Here is a 21,312-nt window from a genome sequence, read left to right as displayed (position 1 = left end):
GGTAAGTACTCAGGCACGGACCCTCCGCCCAGCCCAGCCCTGCCCAGCCCGTCGGGCGCTGGCGCGGTGCCGGGGAAGGCGTCCCGGTCGCGGAGAGGAGGAGCCCCCCGAGCTCCCCGTCCCCTTCAGCCGAGCCCCGGCGCCGCCCCCCGAGGGCAGCGAGCGCGGAGCTCTCCGGGCCGCCGCCGCCGCCGCCGCCCCCTCCCCGCGGCTCCCGGGGGCGGCAGCCGGAGCGAGGCGAGGCGGGGCGGGAACCCCCCCGGCCCCCGCCCGCGGGGACCCTCGCTCCCGCCTCTCCGCCCGCCCTCCCCTCCCCGCCCCCGCGCACCGCCAGAGCCGCCCGGGGAAGCGCAGAAGAAGGAGCGTCTCCCCAGAGTCCCCGCCGAGCACCCCGTCCGGCGATGCTGAGGGAGAAGCGGGAGGAGGACGAAGGGCGGCCGAGGGCGGAATAGAGGCGCGGCAGGAGCGGGGCCGGGCACTGACCCGCCGGGCTGCGGGAGGGCACCGCGGGGAACCCCGACCCGCCCCGCCGGCGGCCCCGCGCCCGCGGGAGGGAGCGCCCGGCGCCCGCCCCGGCCGCCGCCGCCGCCGCCCGGGCGCCCCGCGGAGCAGCGCGGAGGGGCCGCCCCGCCGCGCCCGTCCATGGGGCGGCGCTGAGCGGAGGCGCGGCGGGAGGGCGCCGGGGGCAGCATGAAGTCCCTGCTGTTCAGCCGCTTCCTCCTGCTGCTGCCCTGGGTGCTCATCGTCATCATCGTGCTGGACATCGATAGTAGCCGGGCGCCGCTGCCCGCGCTGTACCCCCGCGGCGGGGGTGAGGGCGGTAGCGGCGGGGCGCGGCCTCCCGCCCCGCGGCGGCGGCCCGAGGCGGTGCTGCCCACCATCTATGCCATCACGCCCACCTACAGCCGCCCGGTGCAGAAGGCCGAGCTCACCCGCCTGGCCAACACCTTCCGGCAGGTGTCGCGGCTCCACTGGATCCTGGTGGAGGACGCGGCGGCGCGCAGCGAGCTGGTGACCCGGTTCGTGGCGGGCGCGGGGCTGCCCTGCACGCACCTGCACGTCCCCACGCCGCGCCGCTACAAGCGCCCGGGGCTGCCCCGCGCCACCGAGCAGCGCAACGCCGGCCTGGCCTGGCTGCGGCAGCGGCACCAGCACCTGCCGCCCCCGCAGCCCGGGGTGCTCTTCTTCGCCGACGACGACAACACCTACAGCCTGGAGCTGTTCCAGGAGGTGCGTGCGGGATAAGGGAGGGGGGGGCGCGCTCCACCGCCTCTCCGCGGGCTCCCACCGCTTCCAGCATCCCCGCTTCCCGCCGGGCTCGCCCCTCTCCAGGCTCCCGCGCGGGGCTGTGCCACATCCCGCTTTGCGGCGGCTCGGTGCCCCTTACTCAGAAATTCTGGGCGTGGAGAATTCATGCCCGGTCCCCGGCGCGGACACCTCGCCGCGCTCCGTCCCTCAACCGGGCTCTCCAGAGCTGCCTTCGTGTGACACTCCTCTCTTGATTTTTAAGTTTCTTGTCCCTCTCCTCCACGCTCCCCCCAACTTTTTACTGTTGTTTTCTCGCTTTCCTGCCGAGCGAGGCAAGTTTAGGGTTTAAATAAGGGATCTTGTGTTTTTGTTAAAGCTGGGATGAAAAGCGCTCTTTCATAGTTGGGATTTTTTTCGGGCTGCACCCCTCTCCTTGTAGGGCAAACTGGCATCAGGAGTCGCCATCCTTCACAGTTTTTTCTTGGCACAAATGAATTTATCCAGAGCCGGCTCCTTCACATGGACTTGCCTTTTTGAAGCCTTTTCGCTCTTAAAAGCAGCAACTCGTTTGTGTAACGACTAAACACCCTTTCAGGAGTTTCTTTTCTGAAGGGACCTGGTTTTGTCTATTGCCTTCCCTTGGTGAAGGGCTTTGTTTCATTTTGGTGGGAATTGGCAAGCGCTTGGAGCAGAGGGTATCCAGCTTTCTTTCTGAGTTCTGCCTGGCAGGAAGGAGGGACTTTAATAAGTGGACATAAAACAGCAGAAGAAAGATCATGTACATCTTCTGTGACAGCTAGGAGAGTACCCTTGGCAGGGAAATAAGGGAGGGAAATGGAAAAGTAGGTTGGCAGCAGATAGGGAACACACAGGGCTTCTGACAGACTGTGGTCCATATCTTCTTGCTGGTGGACAGAACTGTATTTAGAGGTGTACACCCATATTCTACAGCTTGCTTCCAAGCAATGTGCCTCCTCGTGTGCTTTACAGTCAGTAGGCTAAAATGAACACAACACACAGAAACGTGAAGCACGTGCAATTCCCTAGAGCAAGCTGGTTTAGAAATATTTAGGTTTGTAATGCATCCCTTTTCATTTCCGGTGAGTGAGTGGGCAGGTGCAGGGTCCCCATTCAGCAGAGATGTCCTACTTCTTTTGCCCATTTGGCATTCAGCATTAAAGCTGCTAATTTAAGGACCTTTGCCTGGAGGCTAAACCTTTGTCGTAATTGATTTTTTTTAAATTCTCACGGCTGTGCTTAGCACGTTATAATGCAGAGTAATTCCACCGTACCCATCTTTGATGTGATGGGAGTGCCCACATATATATTCACAGATATAAGGCTAATCTGATTGAATCTTAGGGAGTTTGTTAATTGAAACAGAAAGTACACTTCGACACAATGACTAGTGTGGAACAAAAGATATTTGGAGACAAATATCTACTTTTTTTTTAATAGTTTGTTGGTTTGGGCTTTTTTTTTTTTTTTGAGTACCGACATTACAGACAAGCTAAAGAAAACAGTATTGACAGGCATTTCACTTCAGAGCTACTGAAAAGGGGTTCAGTCACATTCTTTTATAATTTCTATCATTATTCTTCTAATTGCTGTGAAGGATGCAACAGAAAGGTACAAATTACCTCTTTGATCAGGTGGGAAATGCAGGAAAGCAAGGGGATAAAGCTGTCTGAAGGGTTAACCTTGAAAATTACAGGCACAACAGGCAACCTGTGTTTCTTCTTGCTAACAAGAATTGTAACCTCCAGCATGAACCTCTGCAATCCTAAGACCTCCCTTTCACCAGGGTTCAGCTGCTGGGGAAGAGGTGTTTATTCTGAGCTGTGTGTTCACACTCAGACACACATGAATGAGTTTTCCCTGTGAAATGTGGTGGTTGGAAAGCTCAGCTACAGGAGTGGAGAAGGAGCTTTTGCTTCAATTACCTCTGCAAGTTCCCATGACTGTTTTCTGGGGTCACTAACGAGCTGTATGCAAGGTCTCGGGGGACACCACTGGTAGTAACACAGGGAATGCCTCGTGGACCTGGCAAAGTTAATGGAAGTCCCTTGGCAAGCTTTACCAACAAGATGCCTTTATGTGTGGGAGGTTACATTTGGAGAGAGCCAGGAGTCTGATTTTCAGTCGAGGCACTGCTTGAGGGCTGGTTGCTTTTTTTTTCTTGATAAAAGAAATTCTGTGTCTCTATGGATTCTGGCTTGACAGCTCTGTAGTAAATCCTGATCTCTCTTTCCGGGATTGATAGATATAGGAGTGTAAGCTATACTTGTCTTTTCCAAGCATGAAGAGAACAGCTTCAGAACATATTGTGTGTAGATGAAATCTGGTAGTAATTCCTCTCATGAAAGTGGTGGTAACTCTACCCGAGAGGGAGTTTTTTCACTTCGTCGCCCTGCTGGGAACAATTCTCCAGACCTGCAGTTGCTTAATCCTAAAAAGGTCTGATAAACTGAAATCTGCTCACTGGGAGGGGGCAGTTTAAATGTAGGAAAACAAGACAGGTGCTCTGAATTCTCCTCCTACCACCCACCATCCTGTGCTGGCTGCGTGACTTCCAGCATGTCACTGACACGGGCAGAGGGGTGTGTAGGTCCCAACCTGCCAGCGGCAATGTGAGGTACTGTCTGCCCGCAAGCACTTACATACATTTACTGTCTTATGAAATAGTAGGTCTGTATTCTTTGTTTCTGAGTCAAAGCTGGTTTCAGTAACAGCAGTGAGGGATTGGGGAGGTGGGAACCAAGGCTAGTTAGGATTGTAAAGCCAGCATGAGAGAAATATTGTCATTAGGGATGCATTTTGCTCAGAGGTTAAAAAAGCAGGACTGCGGAGCAAAAGGTGAGCCACAGAACTGCACGTCAGTGAAGGATTATGTTTAAGGCAGGTCTTTTGCTGTGGCTTTCCCTAGTGCCCTTACAGAAGACAGAGCCTTTTTAACAAAGCAAATTCGGCAAAAGCTTTACTGGGAGTTGTAGTGTAGTTGTGAGGGTCATGATCAGAAAGGAGCATGCTTTGACATGAAATGCCATGGGATACTTCTGAGAGCTTTTGATGAGGAAATTCTAATCTCTGTCCAAAGTCCTTCTGCCTGGTATGTATAGGAATGAATACTTTATATTTGATATAGAGTGAGCTGAGCCCAGTAGAACTAGACCAAGTGTGTTTCATGGAAATCAGGAAAAAACCCCAAGAACCCAGTTTACAGTAGAGTTTTTCTGGAAAATGTCACTGTCTGTAGTAAATCTGGAACCCTCTAGTGCTGTTTATAATTATCTTTTTTCCTAAGACCGATGATGAATGTGGATGTATAGGCTAGTTTTCTGACTGGCAAAACTATGTCCTCAAAGTCAAACTGGACAGGGTCTGAGCAGGTTTAGTTGTCCTTTCTAGAATAAGGTGGAGAGCCTGGTTTGTCTTTCTGCTGCTACAGTATGTTCAGCATTGGCTCTCTTGAGCATTTTGGCTCACCCTCCCTGGAAAGGCTACAGGGAAAGAACCAGTTTGTTCAGCAATTGTGAAATTCTTTAGAGTAGTAAGTGGGGCTGTAGCAACGATGAAGAAAATATCTCCAGGAGTGAAGAAGTGGCCTTTAAGTTATTCCCAACCCTTTCTGCTTGAGCATATAGTGGTGGTCAGGTAAAAAACCATGCTTTTATTTTAATGCCTGTGGTTCTGGTATATTGTATTTTGTTATAAATATTTTGGGATCCAGGCCTCAAAAGTAATTTTGTATTTTCTGCTCAGATATGATCTGTTCACCTGGAGGGGTACATCTGCATCTTGCCATCAAAAACAACAGTCTGCTTTCTGAAAATATCTCTTTTCAGTTGAAAGTCAGCCTGCATTCATAAAAAAAGCCATTGAAAAGCCTGAAATCCCAACTAGTACATTTGTTTTACAGATGTTTCTACATGAATCATGATAACTTCCATTTTGTACTATAGGCTGTTCTTTTTGGAGTGACTATCTTATAGTTTCTGGTGCATTTGTGTTTCATGTTATTCCTGAATGCAAGTTATTGGAATATTGTGACTGATGCCTAGCAACTGCTGATTGCACATTTTTAAACTTCCAGAAAGAAAACCTTAGATAAAGCTGGCATTCCACCTTCATAGAGAGATTTTAAAAACAGGATTTACTTAAGCGCTAGAAACTGAAGATAGACAGCTAAGTTCCACTTCCCTTAACTCTTCACATAATTCATGTGTTTCTGTGTCTCAGGCATTTTCTCTGCTCTTTCTGTGTTTTGTGTAGTTGGCCAAAAGCCTTGATCCGTGTATGGATATGTGTGCAACTTGGAAGACTGGGCCGCCTTAGAGAAATCCATGCTCTAAGGTATGATCTGAATACAGCCTTGCAGCATGGAGTTTAAAGTAAATCACAGCCCTAATTGTCATTTCTGAAGGGTAAAAAAAACCAACCCAAACCTTAGTAGCTTAGCAGTTAGCCCTGTTGCCCACTGAGTTGTGGACCAGAATTCAATTTGCTGTAGCTGTTGCCTGCACAAGAATACCCTGAATGTGATGGTAGAGTTGAAGCTGGAAAGGAGGTAGGAGGAGAGAGAGCTCCACCTGTTCTCCTGAAGTTGTGGTAGTCTTTACAAGTAGCTCAAGATTCAGATTGAAAGCACTTTCTTGCGTCCCTGCTCTTCCCTTTCCCAAAAGGTATGTATGAAGGTGGCAGATATTCTAATGGCTTTTAACAGCCATTTCAGTAGCCTAAAAAAAATAATTCCTTGTTATTAAAAATGGAACAGAAATACTTGCAGGCATTGCACGTCACACAGGCTTCAGTTTTCCTGTGATCATCTTTGTAAAATATTTTGAGCAACTCAAAAAACACATCACAGGAGAGGTGAATATTTGCTATTTTTTCCAGCTTTGACAAGGGAAGGGTTAGTGTTCCTTCAATAACACTTACATAACTGTCATAATCTTTATACACTGTATATGTGTATTTTTGAATGGATATATGTATGCAAAAAGATTTAAAACTAGTATAAGTGAATCTGTTTATCTTTAAAAACATGAAAATCTTTTTTTGTATCTCTTGGAGCTGGTTGGAAAAATCAAATCTTTTGATATAGTCTTAAAAATAACATTCAGTAGTCTAGACAGAATTAAATATTAGCTGGCAGTCATTAGTTATATTCTTCAGAATAAAAAAAATGATCCAAATGTGTGTTAGCAGTGCATTAAATACCTTTCTAGGGTATAAATGATTTAGGAGTACATGACAGATTTTAAATGCACACTGACATTCTTCTTCCACATACACATGTAATACCTGTGCTAAAGAGACTGGATTAGAAAAGACTGGCAGAGAATGAAATAGCTTAAAAATGAGAGGAAACAGTGACAAAAAAAAAAAAAAAGAGCTATTTGAAACATTATCCAAGTGAAGGACTCTGGGTTGCAAAGTACTGTCTGTTTCTGCACTGACAGCAGTGGTCTCATATGTGAAACTGATACTGTTACTCTGAATTTAATTAGAGAGGGTCAGCAGCTCTTCCGAGGTGCAGTGAACGCAACCTTGTAGGATGACAGAGAGTAGGATGAGAAAAAGAACCAGTCAGTAGAAGGGCCCAGAAGTAACATGAGTAGCAAATGTTTTGGAAGTCATCCCAGTCCAGAGAAATTGGCTCCTAACTGCTTTAGTTAAATTTGGTACAGTTTTCTTCCGTAGGGAAGCAATATTGACATTTGTGCCCAAGGATGTTGGTATAATTTAAAAGCATTAATCATTGTACCCTATATATAAAATGTTGCTGGAAAGAAGGGGGGAATTAATGTATCCTCCCTTTGCAGTGTAGATTGTGTACAAATCAGCAGAGGAGGTTTAAAACAGATGCTTGGAGAGAAAGCTTTCTAATAGTGAGGATGGCGAAGAACTAAATCAGATCACCTGTGAGGGTTGTGGAGCAGGCGAGTTCAATGACTGAAAATGTTTTTGACTTGTAGACCCTTTCTACAAGTTTTCCCACAGAGAATACCTTTTACAGTCAAGTTTACCAACAACAACCTTGCTTTTTGAAGTTCCTATCCCTTAAGTGTCACAGTCCCTGAACCACAAAAATCACTGGCAGAGGTTTTCTATGCCTCAGTACCTCCTTTGAAGTGATGGTAAGTAGGGGCAGAAGCTCCATCCAATGCCTCAGTAAACGGGCACAGCATCGCTGCTGCTGAGCTCTCTGACTCGTAGTACTCTTCCATGAGTTTCATTGAAGCAGAATCTGGCTTTAGATGACCTGTGAGCAATGCAGAGAACTGTGTGAGAACTGACAGGGAACCTGGCTGTGCTTGTTTTTTTAACCCATAAAATTTTCTGCTGTGGAAGGGTTGTAGTGAAGGAGCTCTATGTCCTGTCTTTGGTAATAATAAATAGGAATTTTTTTGTAGAAGTCTGCTGGGATGGGCAGGGGGGTGGAGTGGGATGGGATGGGATGGTGAGCCTGGGTGCTAACCTGTAGCCTGACCAGTATAGATCACAAATCAGAGAGAGGCTGAAATGATAGGGGGAGAAAAAAGCGTACTACGTGTAGCAGCAGGTTTGCATTTACAAAGAGCTTTAAATCTCAAGTAAAAACACATCAACATCATGCTGCAAAAACACTAGGATGGTTGTACCAGTCTGGAAGCCTTTTCGCTGTAGGAAGTACCTCCATGTTTCCTTCTCCCTGTCTGTCATTTGCCTTCATTCCCCCTGGGCTTTTATATTTTGTTACTGGCTTGGTATCTTCCCTATCCATCAGTCCGGCACATCCCATTAAGCAGCTTTTCTTGATTGACTAATGAGATGCTGTATTTGGCAATGCTTTTATCACTGCCTTTTATTACTCAGATACATTTTCTGCATTTTCACTTGCTATTCTTTAGTGGTTACTCTGTTGTAACTATTTACTGTTATATGCCCATCACCTCACTCGGATTTCTTGGGTCAGTTGTTACCAATCTCTCCTGTCATTTCCTTGCCCAATCCTTCCCAATCGTTGTCCCTTCTGCTACTTCATTCAGATTTTTTCTACCATCTTCCCCATCCAGTACATTACTCTCCTCCTATGCCCAAGACCCCCTTTCAAATAATCAAAAAGTAAATAGAGGATAAAAGCATTTCCTGAGGGAGATTCATCCCACCTTAAGATAGCTGTCTAAGCCAAGCAGGATGAATCATGTCAGTGGGTTCCTATCTCTTTCATTAACTACAGAAGTCTAACTAGGACAGACCAGATACTTACAGAGAGTTAAGTATAAGTAAGATGAATACCATTCATGTAAGTTGCTAGGACTTAAAATAATGAGTATTAAGACAGCGTGTGCTACTGCTGTCATTACAATGACAGAAGGGCAATTTAGGAAGCTATTTGTAAGTCACAGGATTTTGGCAGTTGTTTAGCCCACAGCACTAAGACTATTTAGAATTAACACATTTTCGAATCACCTTTTTGTGTCCCAATGATTAGCAGCATAAAATTCCAGGTGCAAGCTGGCCTTTTAATCCAAATAATAATAGCTTTTTCCCCATCATACATAAATACAGCCTTCACATAGCAGTATGTTAACTGCAGTAATGCTATTCTCAGAAGATTAAAAGAAATATTCCTACTTTCATCTGCCTAGCATATTCTGAGGCTGTGAGGTATTTCAGAATTAGCATAAATACTGGTCTAGATGTGCTCTTTCAGCTTTTACTTAAAGGGATTGCTGTATTCTTGACACCTGCTTATTTCATTCTCCAAAAATGTAACCTGTGAGAATAAAGAAAGTAACCCAAGGACAAAATGTAGAGCTCCTTCCTTCTGTTGTGTGGTGGCTTTACTGACATAACTCTTAGACACCAAGATAGAACCAAGACTGTACAAATTCAAAACTTCTTGGGTTTTGCGAGGTCAGTGATATACTTTCCACTGACAAGATTTTCGTAGACGTGGTGTATGGTAGAGTATTAATGTAAATCCGTCTGGTTCTGCCAGCACAGATGCTGAGGCTGCTGTTTACCCAGTTCAGAAGTCCTGTGTAACCTGGCCCATTGTACAGTACAGCTGCCCAAACTTCTATTGTGTGCTCAGGCAGGGCATGGGTGCACCATGCATCAGCCACACTCTCGTAGTTAGAGTGTGTCTGCCCTTGTCTTGTGGCATTTCGTGTTTACTGTGGGTACGATTGGCATAGGGTGGCTAAAGTGCTGCAATTCTGTACATTAATAATTTGTAAAGGTATCCATACCCTCCAGGAGGTGTTAATGGCAACATGTGTGTTCATCCTGTGGTTATTGCTGGTGTAGCACAGTTGGGTGTATGTGGCTTTTTGCTGCCCTTGGAAACCTACTGGAACTTACCTGTGTAGACATGCCCAACAGAATGATGCCCTGTGTCCATGTCTGATATGTTTGGGTGTTAATAGAAATATGCTGTTAGCAAAATATGCAAAAGGGATGTATCATTAAAACCAGAGTTAAAAGACCTTCATGAGAAGGTTTGGCTAATGTCCATACCCAAATAGTTAACTGCTAACTCTGCTTTTCCTGCATGGAGGAGTGCGACAGATTGGAAAATTAAACGTAAGCAGGGAGAAGAGTTACAGATAAACATGATTAGCAATAACCTGTAGAGAGATTCATGATAGTGTCTCACTGGCAATTAAATAGTCAATGGCTTGGACAGAATCCTTATCACAAGAAATCCCTATATTGCCAACTGTACACATTACTCTGCTCTCACACACTATGGGATGTCTCTGCTGCTGCTGAGAGATGGTGTGACTCTCAGCTGACTGCCACAGCTATTAGGGTGGAGGTGAGGAAATTCTGCTAAACAAATTTGAAGATACACAAGTAATTGGAGGGAGAGAAGGTACATATCTATCTTCTGTGTGTCCATACATATTTGTGGATTTTCAAATATATATTTTATGCCTTCCCTGTGTGAAAGTTCTAAGAATCTGCAAATGTATCTAGCTTGGAAATGTGAACCACACTGACATGATGTCTTTGTTTTTTCTGGTGCAACTCCTATGAGTCTAGATGATATGCATGATAAATCTTTCACCTTGGCAGAGAGAGAGAGAATTGTTTAATATTTAACCAAGGTTGTCTTTTACTTCAACATCCATTGATAGGGGACTGCAGTAACAAATATGTAAAACTGTATTTGTTTTTGCTAAGAGAAGTGCTTGGAAGGAGAAAGGGATAACCTTTCCCTAAGGAATAAGCTTCAATTACAACAAAAGATGAGACTGTTTTTAGAACAGATCAAATAAAGCCCACATTACACTGAAATAGTTTAATACTTGTTTAAATAGCACCATATTTAAAACACAGTAGTTGAACCAGTGGCTTTTCAATCAATGTGGTTAAATTGTGCAAGTTGCCGTGTCTGTTGCACTCGTCTACTCAAGTTCTCACATCAGACTATCTGATTTTCCCATGGGGAGCAGTGCGTCAAAGTTCATGTCATATTATCTCCTGTTTACTGAAGAAATGGTCCAGTGAACCAGTTATCTGAACTCACTGAATCACAGATTCTTTAAGGTTGGAAAAGACCTCCAAGATTGAGTCCAACCTTTGACCGAACAGCACTGTATCAATTAAATCATAGCACTAAGTGGCATATCCAGTTGTTTCTTGAGCACCTCTGGGGATGATGACTCCACCACTTCCCTGGGCAGCCTGTTCCGATGTCTGACAACCTTTTCAGTGAAGAAATTCTTCCTGATGTCCAAACTGAACCTCCCCTGGCACAGCTTGAGGCCATTTCCTCTTGTCCTGTCACTAGCTGCATGGGAGAAGAGGCCAAGCCCCACCTGGCTACAACCTCCTTTCAGGTGGTTGTAGAGAGAAATAAAGTCTCTCCTGAGCCTCCTTTTTTAACAGGCTAAACACTCCCAGCTCCCTCAGCTGCCCCTCCTATGACTTACTCTCCAGATCCTTCCCCAGCTTCATTGCCTTTCTCTGCACGTGCTCCAGCACCTCAATGTCTTCCTTGAAGTGACTCCCAGTCATGCACACTTCTTGCTAAAGAAAGAATCATTTTTTAGTATCTGTAGATTCCTCAAGGTTAGATAGGGACCATGTTTCTAGAACTGCATTTAGTTACATTTACACCACTGGGAAAAATTCCTATTATTGATAGTAAGCATCCTACCTGGCCTGCTTTTTCATCCTTCCTGGAAATTTAGCAGAGTTTTTAAAGGGAAAATGTAAAATTAAAAAAGGTTTAACCCAAATAATCTTTTTTTTTTTTTTTTTGGTGACCGTTTAATAGATCTGAGCTGCATCTTAGCTCTGTACAAATCTGGTACGTTGCAGGTAGGAAAGAGCTGTGTCATAATTTCCTGTACTCAATGCATTTTTTACCAGTCTCAAACTAATTGTACTTGTTTTAATGACATGCGTATTTGTTAATCATTATTACATTTTCTCTCATCGGGTTTGTAAAATATCTCAGCAATCTATAGAAATAAGCCTACTGAGAGAATGCTGTAGTCTTGCAGATAAAAAAGATCTACTACACCTGTGGAAACCCAAACAAGAAAAAAAACCCCAAACCTGTTTTTTCACAGCTTTTAAAAAATTTTGCTATAAAAGATATTATGAATAGGGTGTTAAAGTAGAACTGAGGTGCCTATGGGCTAAAGAGCTGGAGATTTCACAGAAAATGAGTGGGCACACGTAGCTTTCAAATACTTACTCTGTTGGGCTGAAATCTGTAAGCTAGAATTGCCTTTGAATACCTAGTCTTGCTGATTAGTGCGTAGGCTTTCTACCAACACTTACAAAAGAAGCCTGCCAGGAGCACGGGCAGGCAGTGAGTGATGCTGTGCTGCCTCTTGCAGATGCGCACAACACGCAAGGTGTCCGTGTGGCCCGTGGGGCTGGTCGGGGGACGGCGGTACGAGCGCCCAGTCGTGGAGAACGGCAAAGTTGTTGGCTGGTACACGGGCTGGAGAGCGGACAGGCCCTTTGCTATTGACATGGCAGGTAAGGATCACATGATACATGAATGTTTCTCATAATAACTGATTTTCTCAACGTAAGCAGCTTTTAAAACTTCCCAAGTGTCAGCACTGTATGCAGCCCTTTGGCACTAAATATCCTGGAAGTCTTAGCTTGCACATCTTGTCTAATTAAGTTGCTGCTTGGTGATATCTGAAGTTACTTTCATTTGTTTTTAATTTTATGTGGCAACTTGGCTTTTATGTTGTATAAATTGTTTGTCTGAAACAAGTTAATTGTAAGTTAATTCATCGAAGTAATTTTTGCAAGGAGCACCTGCCTGTCATTGTGTCATCAATCTAAACCAGGTAGTATAAATACAGACCCTTCGCAGACCTCATGTTGTAAAATGCTACTGTATCATAAAATGATTCATTTTGTATTGGTTATTTGGAACAACAGTGATAACTGTAGATGGATATAGTTTGAAACACTGGGCTTAGGTGAAAAATCACTGACAGCTATTGCCTAGTAGATGAAGGCAGAAAAGCTTCAAAATGGATGTAATCAATCTTCTGCAGTGAAGTTTGCACACCACACAGCTCTGTCTTGCTGTCAGTCCGTGCTTAGACAATCTCTTAAATATATTCACAACTGCCACATGAATCACCACTGTGCAGAAGTCCACTTTCCTATGTAGCAGCAGCTGATTTCCTAGCAAGCGATACGGTATTTGCACTTAGGCATCTTCTGTATCAAGGAGGGAAGGGGAAAAGTAGGAATACAAGGGCAAGAACAGGAGAGAAATAGCTACTTTTTTTTTTCCTCTGGTACACTTATATTTTGGGAGAGGGAAAAGAACAGTGCTTTCTCACTTTGGCAGAATATATTAATTGAAATGTCTGATGATAAATATGTACACTATATACAGTTGTATTGGTTAAAAAGAATAAAGTACTAATTGTTTTTAACACCTCAAAGATAGAAACATCAGCAGGTGAATTTTTTCTGTACTATAGGGGCATTTAAAGACAATAATACCACCTGGCATAAAGATTAATATTTGGGTGTTTAGGTAGAGGCATTCCACAGGGGAGATGTAGGTATGTCAATGCCCAAACCCATGCAGCGTGTCGAGGACTGCAGCTGTGCATTTTATCAGTCTCTGCCTGTGGACTCACAGATACCTATTGATACAGTGCTGTAGAAGGGATTACTGATGGGCATTATTTAGGTGAGAGCATGGTTCATAATTCATTAGCAGCAGACAAAAAGCCATTACACAACAATGGCCAGGGGACTCTAACCCAGACATGAAGAGATACTTGGAAAGTTCTTAAGTTGTGGTTTACTTTGTAGTTGCTGGCTGAATCACTGGCATGAGGGAAAAGCAGCTCCATTAGTAGCATTACCTCCTTGTACTTTTATGAAAGTCACAAAGGGGAGGGTTATAGAGACAAAGAAACATTGATAGTACAGGAAGTTACTGCAGATCCACAAACAAGGAGTTACTATTTTGTAAGACAACTTTTATTAGTCTTCAAAAATACTGAAGAAATTAAATTACATTTTTAATTTCAGCAAGGAGAGAAATGGATGCTGTGTAGAGCTCTAAAATAATTATGTGAAAGTTGCATCTTCAGTCCCCTCAGGAATACAGTGGAAGGGCACTAACAGAACAGAAGTGCAAATCCAGAACTTCATAGGTGTCTGAGCAGGCAAAGTCTACAGGACACATGTCAACACTCAGTTTCCTACCCATGCCCTTTGCTCCCAACTTCCCAACACACCCCTGCAGACTTGGGAGGCTTACTAAAAAAACCTAAGTCCATGCTGTGGTCCATCACTGGCATTTCTCCATCTCCTCACCAAACACACAAGCAATTTAGGTTAAACTGCACATAAGGAAGTTCAAGGACCTCATTTGAAAATATTGCCATGAAAAAAGTATAGGTGCATATATTAAACTGCTCAGCTGTCTACAGTTAATATTCTGACAGCCAATGCACTGGTAAGGAAGCTCCCTTTGGTTTACTGAACTATATTTTCTTAATGATTTTCACAAGAGTCAAATTCAAATTACTGCAAGTGGAGACAGATCCTGCTGATTTCACTGGGCTCATCTCAAAGACCCCAGGTGGCCAACCTCCCCAGACTCCATGAAACACACTCACACATCGCAGTCACATTAGATCAGTTCATTAAGCACTGGTTATTTATTTTGAGAAATTTGTGGCTGACACTGCTATTCTCCAATGCTAAATTGCATTCAGAAAGCAGAGTCGCTGTTTCCTGTGCTGCTTCTTGACTGGCAACCAACTCACCATATGAATTCGTTCAGATGTTTTCTAAGTTCTGTTTCAGTTTTAACTGTAGGTGAGTTCTAGAGTTTGACACAAACTTCCTTACCCTCAGGGAAGAAAAGTGAGAAAGAATCTTGAAAGCAAAAAGGTGACACTGATTCTGAATTAGGCAGTGTGTTATTTACTATGGACCTGATTTAAAGTCTTCTATATTAAATACTGCTGTTTTAAATTTGGCTTGTTCCCAGTGCCAGAATTTTGGACCACTCATGAAAACATGTTACATCATGATTCTCCTAGTGTCAGGATTGTTCAAGAAGGCAGGCCCATGCTTTACATTAGCATTCCAGGAGTTACTTCAGTCACAGGGATTAGTACATGCCTGTAAATGACTAGGCAAGCAGATTTTGGATGTGTGGTGCAGAGCTCATCCACTGTGCCCGAAGTGCCTCTGCTAGGGCCTGAGCAAACACCTTTTTTTTTTTTTTTAATTTTCATTTTGCTATAGTTATGAGTTCTTCAGTACATCTCATCTTTCTTAGGGTTCCCTGAGCAAAAAGCTAGTCTATTCATGACACCACAAAACATGGCATATTTTGACTGACTCTGAAAGAGCCACTGCTGGAAGACACAAGTGCAAACAAAAAAATTTTGAGTGGCTATGGCAGACAGCATGCTCAAAAAAACCAAACCCCAACTTCTCCTCCGTGAAAGGGTTAATACCATTTTAAACATTGAGTTTACAATCAAGAGCCTTTCATGGTGAATTAATTGTGAGCAGATGCCTTTGTTCTGAACTACAGAAACCCCTGGTTAGCCATCTCTGTCTTATTGCAACCCAAACTGTGTGTCACAGGGAGAACAGTGAGAGCAGCAGAGCCCAAGCCATGGCACATCCAACAAGCCAAAGGTGGTACCTTAAACCATGTGGACACCAGTAGGTCTGTTTCTACATTAGCATTTATACACTCCAGAAATTATAAACTCTCAGTTCAGATTAAGAATATAACTTGCCTTCAGCCACTATCCTATCTAGAACATCTAGGAAGCAATGGCATTAATCATGGCAACAAAATCTTTAAACACTGGCTCAAGTTTAACTGGATGAAAAAAAAAATAGTTCTGCCTTTTAACAGAAGCCACTGATCTAACACAAGTCAAGGTGTGAATTAACAGGAACAGCTTATGTTGAAAGAAGCACAGATATAATCTTTGCCACATCTCCCAGGTATCTTATCCTCCAGCAAATTAATTCCTGTCTAGGTGGTTCTTCAGCCAATTAGATTTAATTTACAACCTTGCATTAAACACCATAAAACCCCCAAAACACCTCTTCACACTCCAGCTATGAAATTGTCTTGTGGCACGTCATATGAGCTTAAGCCCAATATGACCTTATAGGAATAATGATTAAGTAAAATAACTGTATGCATGTAAGCACTGTTCAGTTATGCTACACTGGAGACAGTAATCCCAAATTAATCCCTGTTTGGTGATAGAATTCAAAATAACAGCATATTTTCATCTATTAGCACAGGCTCATTATCTACTGAGAGAAATTAGTAGAGAAATTAGTGCCAGTCTGGTCAAAACCTGAGCCATCTCCTCTCTTTCTGACACCAAAATGATACATCTGTGATAAAAAGTCAGTGGAAAGGTGTCACTAGAAAGTGGCTTTCTCCCAAGTCCATCTTACAAAATGTCATACATGTGAAATTAAAGCAGTTATAAAGCAAAGCTGAAGAACTAAAATAGGCAGGACATAAATTTCCTTGCATTATTTTCTCTCAAGTTGTTGCTTTATTGGATTTTTTAAGAAACAAAGACTGCGTGACCACTGACCAAGGAAACAAACCTCAGGCCAGTCTGTGCACAGTAGTCTGTGTCCTTGCCACCCACAACACTCAGTTTATAATTTAAGTTTTATTTGATGCCTGATTTTTGATAGCACCCTATAATGGCAATTTGCAATAGCATGGTAGCAAGGGCATGTGTTACATGCAGGGGGCACGGCCCATCTGAAGATCTGTGCATAGGAGAAATCCACCCTCAGAACTCCATGCAATTTTCTCAACAGAGGAGCAAGCATAAGAAATTAATCAATGTATGGATAAGTATGGGCTGAGGGAGCCAGGGAGCCACACTGACACATACTGAGGTAAGCAGTGGAAAATCCGTGCCTCTTCTGCTTAGAATGGGATTCCTTCCCCACTCTAAAAACTAGGCCACTACCTTAATTATTTTGGTGTTTACTTCATTTATGCATGGCCAGCTTGAATCCTAAATCTTTTTGAAAAGAAACAGCAGCTCACACAGCTGATCAGGATTCCAACAATGCCTTCCCATGCAAAGCAACTTTTTTTTTTTTTTTTGGCGCTCAAAATTATCAAAGCCCAGTTGCATCCAAAATTTATTGCTTGTTCTAACTGAGGAAAAAAACCAACAAAACCTAACCAAAACCACTGAACTGAAGCAGGTCAATTTGTTCATCAGTATTAAGTCCAAGGTCTCTTTCAAGGTGGTGCAAGCTGGCTGTACACACTGCTGCTGTCTCTTGCTGAGGGAGTTTAAACACTCGATCTCAGCTCTTCCCAAATGATTACACTTGCCTACCAACAACGCTGGGATGGAGCCCATCTTGTGCTCTCTCATGACCAGTCTACAAGTTGTAGGAAGTAGGAAAGGCCTGCAGCCTGCTGCAGACAAACCCCTGGTGGGGAAGAGAAGTCCAGAGCATTATTCTGCCTGGGAGCACTGAGCTAAGCCCAGCAGCTGCAGCAGAGAACAGCTGGATCCCAGCAGTGATGCTGCAGAGGTTAACTGAGTGAGGACAGGCTGCAGCCAACGTCTCACACCTCCTGAAGTCTTTTATTCACTAGACTGCTCTGCAAGGTGTGGGCAATATGCCCTCTCCATCTAGACACCTCTTGTTCTTTATCTCAGACAAGATATAATGTATAAAGTTACAAAAAAGATATAACATATACACGTCTTCTGCAACTGTGTCCATCAGTGAATTGGAACCTTACTTTATGTCCAACCCATAGTTTTTATCAGGGTCCAAATCTTTATTTAAAACAAAACAAACTTTCTGGTGTCTTCCTGTACTTTCCTGCAAGCAAGAGCAGGAACCACTGAAAGTGGTTTCAGTATGCCCTTCTTTACACGTGATGTAATAATTACTTCCTTATATTTTCCTCTTCAAAAGGCCCCTACAAAAGTCACAGATACTTTCAAGAAAAATACAGTAGCAAGACAACTGTAGTAAAAATGGGTTAGAATTATATTAAGTTAGAGAAAGCTATTCTCAATTTTAAACCAATAACATTTTAATACTGGCTTTAGAATTAAATGTTCTTGCCGTTTTCCAAAACTTGTGTGAAAACTGTTACTACTTGTGTCATAAAGGGACAGCTGGAACCACTCTGAACTGACAAAGAAAGGATTTCTTTGGTAGGCTTGGCAATCAGACATAACGAGTTAGTTACAAATGTCATTTTTCTTTACAAGTCTATCAGTCTAGTTTTGAGTCCTACTGAAAGAACCATACATGTGACTGAGCATAGCTGAAGGAAAACTGGAGAGTTCTATAAATAATGGCAAATTGGAGATTCATGGGAGCTTCTTCAGAGAGGGCGAGTTTGTTCAAACCAGTGATTTCTCAGTGTGCAATCTCCCTTCAAGGGACCTAACGCACGTTACTGGAGGAATGCATCGCAGAGAGGCGTGTGCACGAAGAAGTCCTTTCAGCCGTGCTGTGCCATGTACAGATCACCTGCAGACTGCCTTGCAGACCACCAGTGATGAAAGTCATTCACAAGTCCACAGTGACTACACAGTGTGCAAGGCAGAGCATTAATGTGGCTTGTCTTTCACCAACAACGTTAAAAACTCTCTACAGGCTGAAACTCTCCAAAGATCACAGTTGTAATGTATTTTAACCTTTTTTCTGACTTTCACCTTTAAATGTAGAAGTGTTTGCACAGTATAAATTTTATACATTTTATTTTACTTAAAATTGAGTTTTATTTCTTAATTAGAAGTAGAAAGGATGAATAGTCCAGGATCTTAGCAATATCTGACTTTTCAGGGCAAAAAAATATATATTCCTTACATGACAGGAAATAGATTAAACATGTTGAAAATATGGCGCAAAAAACATCTGATTGTATCTTGAGGGCAAAACACAGAAATGTAGGACATACAAACCTACCAAATATTCATATAATCAAATTTAGACAATTTTAAAAAGAGCATGGGAGATTTCTAGGCTTCAATGTAACTGCACAAAAATGTAAAGCCTAAAGGTTTTTCTTAACTTTTTCCCTGTCCCCTTCTATCCAAGGATTTGCTGTGAGTCTTCAAGTGATCCTGTCGCATCCCAAAGCCGTGTTCAAGCGTCGTGGTTCTCAACCAGGAATGCAAGAATCTGATTTTCTGAAACAGATAACAACAGTGGAGGAACTGGAGCCAAAAGCAAACAACTGCACAAAGGTACCAAGTTCCACACTTTCTAAAAAGCTTTTGTGTCATCTCTGTAGATGACTGTACTGACACAAATGTTATTTTATAGGTTCTGGTATGGCACACGAGAACAGAGAAGGTGAATCTAGCTAACGAGCCAAAGTACCACCTGGATACAGTCAATATTGAGGTATGATGTGGGGAGACAGTCACACAGCAAGTGCAGGACAATGGACGCGTCAGGACGTGTTTGAATTCAGCCAGTTAAAATCATCTAGTTCTGTGTGAGACCTGATGGACTTCTGTGGAAACAAAAGGAAGTTGTCAGAGACTCTAGTAAGCAAATCAAGTGGGTGTGCTTGTTCTAACTTGTCTGCATGCATTTCTGAACTCTCAGCTTAATAAACTGACACTTACCTTTGTTTTAACGCTGTTTCCACATAGAGAAATGTGGTGTAATGGTATTTTTTCAAAATCATTATTTATGTATATACTTTTTGTATTTATCCAGCTTAATGGTGTAATTATAAACTGATTTTAACTCACAAACTGTTGATCTAAATATCTGCATAAATGGATCCTCCAAACTGAACATGTTTTACTTCATTAGAAGTAGCGGTCAAATAGGTTGTACAATAACAAAATAAAAACCCAGAGTCACTTATGGATTTATCCTTTTAATATAGGGAAATAACATTTTATCATTACGAGGCACCATAAAATGTAAACACAATCACTGTCATAAACCTGGATCTCTGCAAGGAAAAATATATCCATTCATTTGGAGTTACCTTGTATGCATATTGTGCTGCCAGTTCTCAGCATTAATACTGTGCGTGTGCCTCATGAGCCAGATCAGAGACTTTATCACAGGAAACTCAAATGCATCCAATGCTCATTTTTAAAAGAATAAACTATTGATTTGTAGAACTACAGTAACATCCAGGTTTATCTTTCTTTCAATAACCACATTCCCTGTTATGCACACCATAATAACATCACAGTGAAATGTATGATGAAACAAAATTTGTTTGATACACTAGAAAACATTGCTCGGTGATACATTTACATTCTATTTATATATGATTAAACATTTGTTCATAGAGTACCTTCTACAGGATTACTGGGTAATTTGGGGGAATTGGGGTTCATATTTTTGGATATTACTAACATGATAGCTACGTCCCTTATATGCAAACATTTGATCTAGAATTTTGAGGGAAAAAAATCAGTATGCGGTTAAGCAGCTTCTTAATATGGTCTATGAAATCATATGCATTGGATGAAAATGCTTCCAATGATGTATAAATATATTCCTGATCTGCTTTTCACTACATCAAATTTAAATCAATATAGACCACAACACGGTCAGTCAGTTATATTCTTAATCTGAACAGCTGGGAAAAAAAAAAAAGAATATATATGTACATGGAAGGAACAGCAAAAGTAAATGCATTTGAACAAGGAATGTTAGGTGGCTGTTCTGGGAGAGACTTCTATTGCAACTTTCATTTCCACAGTTGTGTGCTGAGAGTCTGGCCAGAGGAGCTTCCAGTCCATCCTGCCGCTGTGCTGGGGGGCTGGCCAAAGCCCATCACGTTGCTGGAACTGCTGAGGTTCATTCCAGCCATTTGCTGATTCATCTGCGAAGCACAAACACATGCATGAGGCTGGTTAGCACTGGCACTGAAACACAGCATGCTGCTGGCCAAAAGCAGTCCTGCCTCCAATCAGCCACTCAGTTAAGAGTACGTTTCCCTAAAAATGTTTCTCATTAAATAAAAATACCGACCCAATCTAAGTTTCTAAGCCTTTTTCCACGCTATCAGCTTTTCTGGAGCCCTTCAATCACCATCATACACCAGCTGACAGGCTGCAGCACTTGGTCTATGTGTCACATCTGTATGAAAGTTCCACTAAGGAACTGACACAGCATGTGAAGGAGATGGCTGATGTGGTTGGTTGGTAAGAGTTTGCTTTCACAGTGTCAAAGCTAACCAACAAAATTATGGTTAGAGAGATAAAGAGACACCAAAGCCAGTAATATAGCCTTGTCTGCACTTGCAACTCCAGATTTTTTTTTTTGTTCTTTGGAGACCTCATAATCTTGAATACACAAGTTTTTATAGAAATTGTCCATTTAGGTGGCAATCAGCAAAGAATGAGGTGGGTTTATAAACATGAATTTTATCTAAATCTAACCATTATTGCTAAAGAATCTACTCAAGATATTGTAATTCCTTAAATGAATTAAATAATTCACATGAAATTAAATTCATGTGAATTTAGACCTGGTTAAAGGTGGGAAAGAGTTCGAAATTCAGCACATTCACTTCAAGTATGGTGCAAA

At 42.8% G+C, this 21,312-nt stretch overlaps 2 protein-coding genes across 2 annotated transcripts in view; one reads left to right on the top strand and one right to left on the bottom strand.

The window, feature by feature from the left end:
• The first annotated feature begins 210 nt into the window (after positions 1 to 210).
• On the top strand, positions 211 to 19,626 carry B3GAT2 (beta-1,3-glucuronyltransferase 2). Its single transcript, XM_027711209.2, has 4 exons — positions 211 to 1,230; positions 12,096 to 12,240; positions 18,844 to 18,992; positions 19,072 to 19,626. Exons 1-4 carry the CDS (start codon positions 691 to 693, stop codon positions 19,156 to 19,158), a joined length of 921 nt encoding a protein of 306 aa, XP_027567010.1. The 5' UTR covers positions 211 to 690; the 3' UTR covers positions 19,159 to 19,626.
• Positions 19,624 to 21,312, bottom strand: part of SMAP1 (small ArfGAP 1) — an 89,016-nt gene continuing 87,327 nt past the window's right edge. Inside the window, exon 11 of the mRNA XM_027711207.2 lies at positions 19,624 to 20,605. Within this exon, the coding sequence (XP_027567008.1) occupies positions 20,471 to 20,605 (135 nt within the window). The 3' untranslated portion in view covers positions 19,624 to 20,470. The remainder of the gene's footprint in view (positions 20,606 to 21,312) is intronic.

This window comes from Pipra filicauda, unplaced genomic scaffold (genome assembly GCF_003945595.2).
Source record: "Pipra filicauda isolate LSUMZ 115617 unplaced genomic scaffold, ASM394559v2 scaffold365_size864120_pilon, whole genome shotgun sequence".
NCBI lineage: Eukaryota > Metazoa > Chordata > Aves > Passeriformes > Pipridae > Pipra > Pipra filicauda.
This window is presented reverse-complemented; position numbering and strand designations above follow the sequence as displayed.